Source organism: Monopterus albus, unplaced genomic scaffold (genome assembly GCF_001952655.1).
Source record: "Monopterus albus unplaced genomic scaffold, M_albus_1.0 scaffold246.1, whole genome shotgun sequence".
NCBI lineage: Eukaryota > Metazoa > Chordata > Actinopteri > Synbranchiformes > Synbranchidae > Monopterus > Monopterus albus.
In genome coordinates this window covers 227,014-238,498 of record NW_018128126.1, presented here as the reverse complement: position 1 = coordinate 238,498, position 11,485 = coordinate 227,014, and the positions used below count along the sequence as shown (strand labels likewise).

The 11,485-nt window shown below is 38.4% G+C and overlaps 1 protein-coding gene across 1 annotated transcript in view; it reads right to left on the bottom strand.

Moving 5' to 3' along the window:
- LOC109972084 (uncharacterized protein C11orf53 homolog) overlaps positions 1–10,196 on the bottom strand; it is a 21,770-nt gene extending 11,574 nt beyond the window's left edge. Inside the window, exons 1-5 of the mRNA XM_020620722.1 lie at positions 10,187–10,196; positions 8,921–9,021; positions 4,781–4,783; positions 2,800–2,839; positions 2,272–2,576 (exon numbers count right to left, since the gene is read on the bottom strand). Of these exons, the coding sequence (XP_020476378.1) occupies positions 2,272–2,576; positions 2,800–2,839; positions 4,781–4,783; positions 8,921–9,021; positions 10,187–10,196 (459 nt within the window). The remainder of the gene's footprint in view (positions 1–2,271; positions 2,577–2,799; positions 2,840–4,780; positions 4,784–8,920; positions 9,022–10,186) is intronic.
- Between the last annotated feature and the right edge of the window lie 1,289 nt (positions 10,197–11,485).

The following is an 11,485-nucleotide window of genomic DNA, read 5'->3' as shown; positions in this document are numbered from 1 at the left end:
GCGGAGCAGCTGCATCCAAGCCTTACATCACCAAGTGCAATGCAAAGCGGCGGATGCAGTGGTGTAAAGCACGCCGCCACTGTACTCTAGAGCAGTGGAGATGCCTTCTCTGGAGTGATGAATCACGCTTTTCTGTCTGGCAATCCCATGGACAAGTCTGGGTTTGGTGGTTGCCAGGAGAATGGTACTTGTCTGACTGCATTGTTCCAAGTGTAAAATTTGGTGGAGGGGGGATTATGATGTGGGGTTGTTTTTCAGGAGCTGGGCTTGGACTCTTACTTCCAGTGAAGGGAACTCTTAATGCTTCAGTATACCAAGACATTTTGGACAATTTCATGCTTATGTTGGGGATGGCCTGTTCCTGTTCCAACATGACTGTGCACCAGTGCACAAGGCAAGATCCATAAAAACATGGATGAGTGAGTTTGGTGTGGAAGAACTTGACCAGCCTGCACAGAGTCCTGACCTCAACCCAATAGAACACCTTTGGGATGAATTAGAGCGGAGACTGTGATCCAGGCCTTCTCGTCCAACATCAGTGGAGGTCAGAACCTCACAAATGCGCTTCAGGAAGAATGGTCAAAAATTCCCATTAACACACTCCTAAACCTTGTGGACAGCCTTCCCAGAAGAGCTGAAGCTGTTATAGCTGCAAAGGGTGGGCCAACATCATATTAAACTCTATGGATTAAGAAGTTGTTACTCAAGTTCATTTGCATGTGAAGGCAGACAAGCGAATACTTTTAACAATACTATCCCATACACTGGAGCTGCAATGGGAACACCAGGAGGCAGAGCTCAGCTCCCTCCTTCAGTATCACACCTTTGCTAAATTAATAGCCTAGACTTGAAAGATTTGCTTCCATACTCAGTCTGAAGCTGATGAACAAATGTAAAATGTTTGCCCTTTGTTTGACTTTATTACATCGCTCCATCCATCACACAGCAGCAGGTTTGATACATGACATGTGCTTCTGTAAAACTACCTGCAACTGCCACCACTCAGAAAGGCTGGTATATAGCGTTCATACCACAATACATTTGAGCTTAAGGCGCCTAAATGTCCAGTAGCAGCCCTGTCTCAGGTTTTGATACACTTGTAGAAAAATTACTGTCTAGCTCGTTTTTTTCCTCTGTGTGCTTGTTCACAGACTGCACACATAAACACACACACAAGCCTTTCATCCCTTACACCCCAAACAGGTTCCACACAGGCTGAGCTGGATATAAGTTTAATAAACAATTTAGAAGTCATTCATCCTCTGAAGCCAGATTCTTTGACTGGCATCTGTTTTATTGGCCGCCTCAGCCAGCAAACCTTAGTGGAAGTGTCACTTCCTCAGTACTATGCATAAATAATATGTCTTTTGTATGAATATATTTTTTTCAATGATTATATTTTGTAACCATTCTTTAGTATATCAATTGTGTGATTTAAGAATGTTAACACTGTTATATTCTTTTTTTAGTATAATATGTGTGTGTGTAGAAGTGAATCATTTATTGCTTGCAAACCAATGATGGTAAGATGATGTCATGGGGTAGGACTGGATAAGTCTGACTTCTTCCTACTCCATTCAAGCATGTACTAGGTATAAGCAAATTGATATTGGATTGTGTGTAAAAATGTGTGTTGTTATATCAACTGTTTTATATGCTTGAAAGAATAAATCAAATCAAATCAAATTAAATCAAAATCAAATCAAATCAAATATATAATCAGTGTGACTTATTGAAATGTTACATTAAGCACTACAAGTGTTTGTAATGTATTTTTAAGTGCTAATTTACTTTTAATGGTACTTTTAATGTTGCATTTGTTATACAGATTATATTCGTGAAATGTTTGCAGTTCCTGAGAAATGTGGCTAAGTAAGCTGTGTCTGAGCTGCCTGTGGCAAGCAAACTGTACGAATGACCATTCTGCTCCTGTCTAGACAATATTTAGAAAAGAAGCAACCCTCCCATCCATCATTCAGCTACATTATTTAACACAGTTTGTTTCACTAGCCAACTGAGCTCATTTACCACTGCTATACTAATGTTGTGGTAAATTAAAAGTAATGGAAAACAAGAACACATGCATTTATGCTTTTTTACTACATTGCTAAGTCCATGTTCATTGCAACACACTTATATGATTCTGTAAGGTTAAAGTGTCAATATAGGAAATGGTTTCACCCTTTATTAGATCCTTTCCAATGATGATTATCACCCTCCATTCCCCCTTCATTCAAAACTGTCATAAACAGAGAGAATCCAGAATCTTACCAGAAACAAATGTGAGGACTCTCCACTGAAGGAAGGAAGCAGGGACGAGAGGGCTGATGACGAGAGGAAGGATCCTCCAGAGCTGGAGAAGGCAGTGGTGCTGCGGTAATCACCAAAGGTGTCTGGGTAGTAGCTGTCAATGAAGGAGGAGTAGCTGGTCATGGTGGAAGGCTCACAGCCCAGAGGCTTACCACCCAGTGTGGAGGAATACACGTCCGGGGAGAACTGCTTGGTGGACCCACAGAAGTCTGAATCGGAGATGAAGGGACGCCTCATGCCATAGTAGCTGGGCACCATATGAGACCCTGCAGAGGACAATATAAAGTATTTCCCCATCCTCCTCATGGCAGCAGTGTATGGCAGTGAGTGATTACCACAATACATACACCTCAAATCCTTGAAATGTGCAGACAGCAAAGTAACAATGCTAACTGGAGTCCCCTGAGTATTAAGTACTGTAATAATGCTAATGCTAACTGAGATTATACTAGCAGTTATCCTTGATGTTTAGTTTCATTGCAGTCTCACCTGCCATTTGGACAAATGAAGGTGGAGTGGTCGATCCTCCCTGTGACCGAGAAATAACACCAGGAATGAGTCATGCAAACTGGGAGACATTTTCATCATGTGTAGATTTGCAGTGTGACAGGAATATCAGAAGGCATGGGGTGACATTGACCTTTTTTTTTAGTTCACATGCCAGATTCAGTGCTGACTGCTTGGTTTGACTGTTTCTTTATTTGGTTTTAGTCTTTTAGCCACTTGAAAACAATGGAGCTCCTCTCATTGTTGTGAATTAACAATTATTATACAGTCAAGATGAAGCTAACGAAGAAGTGTCACACATCATTATCACAATATATTTTATACTCTGTGTAATAATTTAATATTGGGCGTGTCATCCATGGATAGTTGAGTTTGTTTGGGGCCTCCTATAAACCCAATTGTGTAAGTTTTTTAATCAAACTGACAGAAAAAGCACTCTGTGTTTGTGTCAATCTAACCTTAATAATAATAAAAAAATGTATAATACTACTGCTATTCTGAAACATAAAATCAAGGAAAAAAGATGAAAAAGATGGAAATATAGAATTAAACATAATCTGGTGACGACATAATCTTCTGAAAAGAATTCTACAAAACTGTGTTGACAGTATGGAGCTAAAAGTTCACTGATTCTAAAAGAAATCTGCTGCCACTGCTTTTAAATTATGATGCGGTTTCCAGCTTGTGTATCTTGATGCTCAGACAAGGCCAAGAGGTTCATCTGTAGGGTGGGTAGATAGTACAAAGAACAGAAAAGCAGAAAAAAATACTTTGCCACACAGAATTGTTTGGTTGATCAGACACTTCATGAATGTTGGATTTTTATTGTGTAGTACTGTGTAAATTTTATTCCTTCTGTCTTATGAAAGTACTCATATAAAACATACAACCCACATGCACCTGGGGAAAGCAGACATTTCATTTTAAAAGGTCACAAACTGAAAAGGCTCAGAATATGCAGTATATTATAAAGCACCTATATACAATAGAGCTGGTACAGGGGCACTGGCTAAACCTAAATGCAGACAGGGATCCTGGGCCTTAATAATAAACCAGCTAATAAGCCTACTAAAAGTGGAAATTTGTACAAGGTTAGTTAATTAACAGTCAGTTTACACAAGTAAATGTGCCAAAGAATGGGAGAGCATTCATATGGAGGTTAAACAGGGTTTACCCATTATTTGGCCCAGAGAGGGGGTGTCAGGCCATGCTGTCATAAATCTTCAGGGCCTCTCAAAAAGCAACACCATTTCCAGACCTAGCCTACCCTTAACACAAAGCATCCCTGAACCCCATCTTCACCCAAGCAAAGAACAGACATGTGGCTTGACACACACAGTATCTGCTCTTTGACCTGAATGGCTTGTAAAGTAATAATAATAAAAAATATTGCATTTTCTGTGATCTTTATATTATATCTTATATTTAGAGGTGTTTGTAATATACTGACCTTCTCAAATATATAGCTGGGGAAGATCAAAATATGGAGACACCTCTGAATATAATATAATCCAGTACAACACCACCTTTAACTATGACCTCAATAATAAACATATAATCGAATGTATACATTTATGACAATTTCACCAAAAACTGAAACATTTTATATATAGATTCATATTTGTTTAATATATTCATAAAAATGAATAATTCACTTATTAGCTAATTGAATGTCACTGACTCTGTATTTTGGGAAATAAGTGCTTCATTTCACATGAAAACATGGTGATTCAGCAAGTGCTGGACTCTTTCAGGGGAGCTGCAACCTTAAAAACAAGTACAATCCAGAACAGGAACTGTGCTATGACACTGTCATATGTATTGTGTGTCAGCATGTTCCAGCTGCAACATTTAAATCCATGAGTGCATGATTTGTTAGCCTCAAATTCAACATGACACATCTGGTATTTATGGAAACTTTAGATCCACATTAGAATTCAAATAAAGGTCTGGGGGTTTGAACAGTCTGTACATGCAGAAACAAAAAGGTTAAATCCCAGTGGGTTTCTGTCCTGTTAGCTAGTTCTTGTTTCTCATATTATCCTCAATAAATATTATGTTTGATATTTCATTAACATTAAAGTGTATTTTATATTTTATCTTAATGTTGTTTTAAATATTTCCTGACCAACAACATTTTGTATCGGTCGGTTTGTATTCTAAAAGCTGAGTCCAAGGAAGCTGAGTGCAGAGACATGCAGCTCAGAGACACAGAGACAGGGTTTGACAGGACAAGCTTGTTTGCATATTGGTAACATGAAAGCGCTGATATTAAGCCCATGCTGGCTGGGAGGCAAGCAAATTTTGAGGGCAGAATTTGAATGTGATTTGCCAGAGCCAAGACTTCCTCATGTCGCCCAGGTATGGCTCAGTGCATCTCTCATGGCTGCATATGGAAATCAACTCGCTCAAGCTCGGGCGGTCAGACGACGTACGTGTATGTCTGTATGTTCATGCACGCGTGTGTTTGTGGTGGAGGAAGGGGTGTGGGATAAAGATGATTTATTTTACTGTAAATACATGAGCACAGTGTGCTTATTTTATTTTATTCTACTGGAAAACTCTTCCTTCCTAGGAAAAGCAATGTTCATGTTCTCATTTTTAAAGCACCTGGTACATGCTGATATTTTAAAAATAGTCCCACCTACTTCATACCTTGTGTGTGAGCACACACACACATGCAGTATATAAAATCCCCCTTTACCTATACACTTGGTTCACTTTTCTTTCTTGTTCTGTTCTTCAACTGTACTGAATTGTCCTGAATCTACATCACACACTTTCATTTCTCACTGTCATAGACCATTTATGTAATAGCAGCATATTTGGGCAGCCCACCCCAAAGGGAAGGGTCACAGGAGAGACGCTGGTGAAATGAAATGATGTAAGATCTTTATATTTTCACTGTGGCTCTCCGTGTTCCAACATGAGGAGATTTGCTCTGTGGTCAGAGGTTCCTTGTCTCTCTCAATGGCCTTTTATTCTCAGGAATAAAAGAGCAGCATTACAATAACTAACATAAAGATGTGGAAGGCTTTAGTTATTTTGTATCTCTGCGCATTATAATCCTTCAGTGAATTATTTATAATGAATTTCCTACACTAAAACATAAATAATACTTAATGTTTATTTGACCCCAGAAAAACATACTGCTCCAGATGAAAACAACTGACATTAAACCACATGAGACTAAGGGCTGTTTCAGACTCTATATAAATGCACCTGTAAATGTAAAGGTCACACAAATATTTATGTACATTTACTGTAAGCAGTGGCTACCCTACATCTTAGGAGATGCAATACACTGCTCATCCAACAGGGGGCAAGAGTCACTAGCTCCTTTTACATGTTCTGGGCTGCATAATTTTGTACGATCTGAAAGAACCCTAAGTGTGAGACTATGCCGATTTTGCTGAACTGTGGCCACGGGTGGCAGTTAGAGGATAAGGATGAGTGCTAAAAAAGCAAAGAATACTTATAAAGCCAGGTATAAATCTATAACTATTGAAAGTTTGCTGACATTAGCCAACTGGTCATATCAGATCAGCTGAAGCTGTAGCAGCACAACCCTTAAGTGTATTGATCTGGTCAAGGGTACATTTTAATGCCTATTAATTCAAATTTTTAGAGGAAGAAATGTGTTGTTTTTTTTTTCAGATGGGAGACAAATGTGCTGTACTGCTGTACATACTTACCTCTGCAGTTATTACACTGGTCTACCACCAAAATGCTTCCAAAACAAAAGTAATTAATCCTTACTAGTTCTTTGGCATTGAAAACAAATCTTGATTGGCTCTGGTTTGTAAGATATGACCCTGGCAATGTATGCATTTTGCTTGAAAATGACTGAACTTTGTCAAACTACTGAAGGAAAGATCTCTGGGCAAAACCAGAAACTGTAACCAAAACTGTTGGTAGGTCGAATGACAAAATTCTTAATTTGTGATACAACAAGCTTGTTAGGTGAAACATTAGACTGGTTAAACAAAAAGTTTGCACAGACATTCTATACATTGTAAAAGCTATAGCCAATCAACTCTATTAAAGGTCACATTTGATTCAAGCCTCAAAATCCATAAAAAAAATAACACATTTCAGTTTGTTAGCAGAAAACTTTTTTAAGCTTTGTAGACCCGTGTTATTGTAACAATGACAATGAAGGTCCTCTAACCTTAATGAAGTACTTAATCAAACTGTGAAAATTTGTAACTGTAACCAAGTGTTTATGATTAGGTCTATGACAAAGGTCTGGTGTGCTTGCCCATGGAATGTTTGCATGGGTCGTATTACTGTAACCATGACCTAACTGTGGGGATGACTGTTCTGCTGTATATTGTTGTTCAGTTTGGATAAGAAATAGAGATGCAAATAAAACCATTTTTAGCATTTTGAATCTAAACTAAAAGGATGCCCAAATGTAAAACTTGGTTCACACTGAAGAATTTAGAGGTCATTTCAACAGTTAGGGAGGCTGTGTCATCTGTGCACTCATTGACTTCTGACAAGTAACACATTTCATCCTTTTCAAAACTAAACACAGTAATACTATTCTGCTTATTGTGCAATATTCTGGGTTCAGTATATGCCACTGTCAGGTCTCAGAACTTTGTAAATAAGTTGTATCTCAGCCTCTCTTTTACACAATGGTTCAAGTTGTAATTTTCCTGCAGTTGTAGTTTGTCAGTACTTTGTAACTTATCAACAAGCTTATTGACCTCTAGCGAAATAGGACAGAAACATATACTTTCATTTTATAAAAGCTGCTTTCAGTTAGTCATTAATATTGTTATACAGCTACTTTTAAGATATGAAACCAGTTTTTCAGGGGGTTTAGTAGTTGTCATAGAGTAATAAGCTAAATCAGGATACACACACTGCTCATTTCATGGCGTTTGATGACAATTAGAAGACTATAGAAAACTGATAGCCTTATCTTTGATGGAAAATCATGTTTGGAACAAATGCTAAAAGGCTAATTGAGGCCTGAACTCAATAGGACATACAAATGAGGAAATACAAACTTAACTTTAGTTGGTGTTGCCAGTTAAAGTTGACAACTAAAGTGTTGCTAGCTAAAGCTGAATTTAACCACATCAACTATGTGTCAGAGCAGCTCTGCTTCCGTAAAACTGGTGTTTAAATAAAACTTTGGTCTTTCACCAGAACATGAATTACAAGAATGACTGTTGTTTTGCCTTTCTCAGTCTCATAGTACATTGGTCCAGTGGTTCGGATCGCTTTGCTCCATGCACTGAAAAAAAAAAACACACTGCATAAAAGAACTATAATTTTTGGACTTTTTTTTTTGTTGCATCTGATGTATTTTCCCTTTTGCCTTTCCCACAATCCCCTAATTACCTGAGTCGTTTAGAACCTGCATATCTATAGAGGTGACATGTCAGTGCTAACCAGAAAACAAACAGTGAATGCTGTCCTATAAAAACCTTTTGACAGGCGGTGTATGGAAAATGAAAAGCCAGTCTTGCTTGTGCATGTAGACATCTAAAGCCGAGTCTAAATTCTCTGACCATGTGTGTGTGAGAGAGTATGTGTTGGCATCTGTTTTTGAAACAACAATAGGAGGTTTGTCTGTGAACTACACAGCAGAGGACAATGTTGGCTGGCAGGTGTGCGTGGATCAAACTTTGCATAGGCAGCCTCTTGCACAGTCCCTTTTCTGTCTCTCTATGCTGCCTATCCAACTGAACTCTCCCTCCCGTCCCCGCCTCCACCTCCAGTTTGATGGAGTTTCTGGGAGATGATGGCCCTCGCCATTGCAAGCATTGTGTTAGTGTTCTTTTGTGAGGTAAGGCTGGGACTTTGCGCTTTGTGTCTCTTTCTACACACACTGCACTCATCTATTTACAGGTTGGTTTTGCGAGCCCTCGAGGGGAGGACTGGGGAGGTACAGGTGGTCATTGGCTCAACCATGGATCACTAGTGCACAAAACATGTCAAAATGTAAACAAGGAGATTTTTTTAAAAGGCAACCTCCTAATTGTGCTCCCAACAGAATGTCAACTGTGGCTGCGCTGTTTGGTTTGGGAGGGAAACAAAGTGGGAAGAGACCACAGCAGAACATTAATAGAAGATATTTGCTTACACTGTATCTGGGCCCATTTGTCTGTCGTGATCGCTTCTCAGCCAGCAGGTCTTTGACTGTATGCTTGACTCGAACACCTTGGTACACTCTCTTAGAATAATCTGGATGGAGCAGAAAAACTGTTTGTGGGTATGCATTTGATGAATCTCTGACACAAATCCAGAAACAGTTTGATTTGTTACACGTCATACAAATTTTCATTGATTCCCACAAGTGTGTGTTCATTTGAATGTTTCACAGTTCTATGCATATAGGGGAATCACTCTTTGGGATTGGTGTGTAAATGTCATGGAAATTGCCTTTGGTTTGGTCAATGCAAATGCCTGCTAAAAAGAGGCAATTTACTACAAACATTTGCTGAAACCTCACAGTGAAGCAAAACTCATGGGGTTAGGATGATTTAAAAAGCTACAATATTACAAAATAATTAAAGAGTAATATATAAAATTGAAATTCTGCATGCATGCATTGTAGAAACTGCTCATTTGAAACTATATTAGTTGTCACAAATCTCAAATGTGTGCAGGTGTGATTTGGGGACATTCCTGGGAAGCAGAAGCATAAAGTCACTGAAAATGCAAACTTTATAATGCAAACAGAAATTGCATGCAAAAAACTTTATTTAAAGGATCCCACTGTTTTGAATGGATCTTTTAGATAAGCCCCAACTTTCCTCTGGCCAATGACACTGTTGAAAATAAGTGTTTTTTATTTGGATCACTGTGATTCGATTTAAAAAACACTGAATCACTGTGATCCAATTCAAATAACACTTATTATTTTCAAGAATCTCACTGCCCAGAGCAAAGCTTACCATTGCAGCTTTGAAATTTTTTTTAGAAGATATTGTCCCATATTCAAACAGGTATATGATCTCAATTATATTTATTAGCATCTTTCAGATATCAAACACCAGATGTATTTAGAATACATTTTCTCTATTACTTTGTTCTTGCTGATACATTTGATATTAAAGCAACTTATTCTTTGCAGAAAACCAAAATCAGCATATAAAACTATTGATTTAATTGGCACAGATACTATCAAACAATTGCCAATAATAAACATTCAAGTGTCACACACATGAAAAGCACCTGCCAAGTTCTTCCTATGTACTTCTTCATGAAATTAAAAAAAAAAAATCTGATGAAGAACAGATTAAAATATGTTTTTGCTGCAAATGTTCTACTAAACATTACATCTATTTACAATAATAGTAATGACAGTCACAGCAGCTATTAATCTATACATAAATGAATATCTTACCTGTGTCCATGATGCTGTCTGACACATAAAGACACACATGCACACACACAGACAGACACGCATACACAACCAATCCCCTCTGTTGTCCCTTTGCTGTATTTGCCTGCAGAAGTTAAATCCCAGTGTGCAGCACCATAGTGAGTGGTGTGGCGTGCCACGGTGGGAGCTTAAACCACGATGTCAGGAGGGCAGGGACACATGGAACATGCCACCCCACACTGTAGTCATAAGGAGGCAGCTTTTCAAAATGACATTTATCTATTTGTTTAAATGCAAATGTTTGGTAGGGACGTTTTTTACACTATTTGCATGTGCAGTCAAGATTAGGGGTTGGAAGCATGAGGTACATGGTGGAGACACTGGAAAGCAAGATATAACTCCTTCCTGAACACCAACTCATCATCCTCATTTAAAAGTACAGTATATATTGTTTCCACATTTTGATTTGCAGCTGCTTGATTTAAGTAGAAGTAACAGCTCAGATTGTACCAAAGAATGTCTGTAAGCTGGGGTTTGGCATCTGAAGTCCAACGGGTGGTAAAATACTTGAATTCCCTCTGCTAAAAAAACATTTTTGCACAAAAGGACATTACTGTGATGTTTTTAAATTAAAGTTGATGTGCTGAACTGTACAAAAAACCTTGAGCAAACTAAAGACATTGATCAGCTTTGTTTTGAAAGGACAGGGAAGAATAGCTGGAGTCATGCTTCACTAAACAATTTGTGCCTTGTGTCAGAATGAAGTTCCCAAATGACTTTTTAATTTTTTCTTGACAGAACCTCACAGTGTTTAGCCTTCTGGCTGAGACTCATGATTGATAAAATGTGAACAGTATCTGAAAATTTGCATGAGTTTCCCATACTGTCTGATATGACACAATAAAGATTGGACCTGGTTCCATTCTGACAAATAATTTCATGACATCACTGACACCAGTGAGATAAACTAGCTAAAATAGGTAAACATTAGAGTGACAAAATATATGTCTGCATTTAAATGTGCAATTATTTGAAGACTAATATTTTGAGCATCTTTTCTCTGAGCTTTCTAGCCATGGCTTTATGTTTATTAATTGAACTACTCATGTAAAATGAGCCAGAAAGAGTCAAACCTTATCCCATATTGAGTTAATATTTATTTATTTATCAAAACAGACTGATCCCATGTTATAAGGGATGGGTAGACACTGTACTAACTTTGGGGGGACACGGGGACACGAGGGACACCGTGTCCCTCGCAGCGCCCTGTGGGGGGTGCTCCGGGAGTACGGGGTCCGGGGCCCTTTGCTACGGGGCATC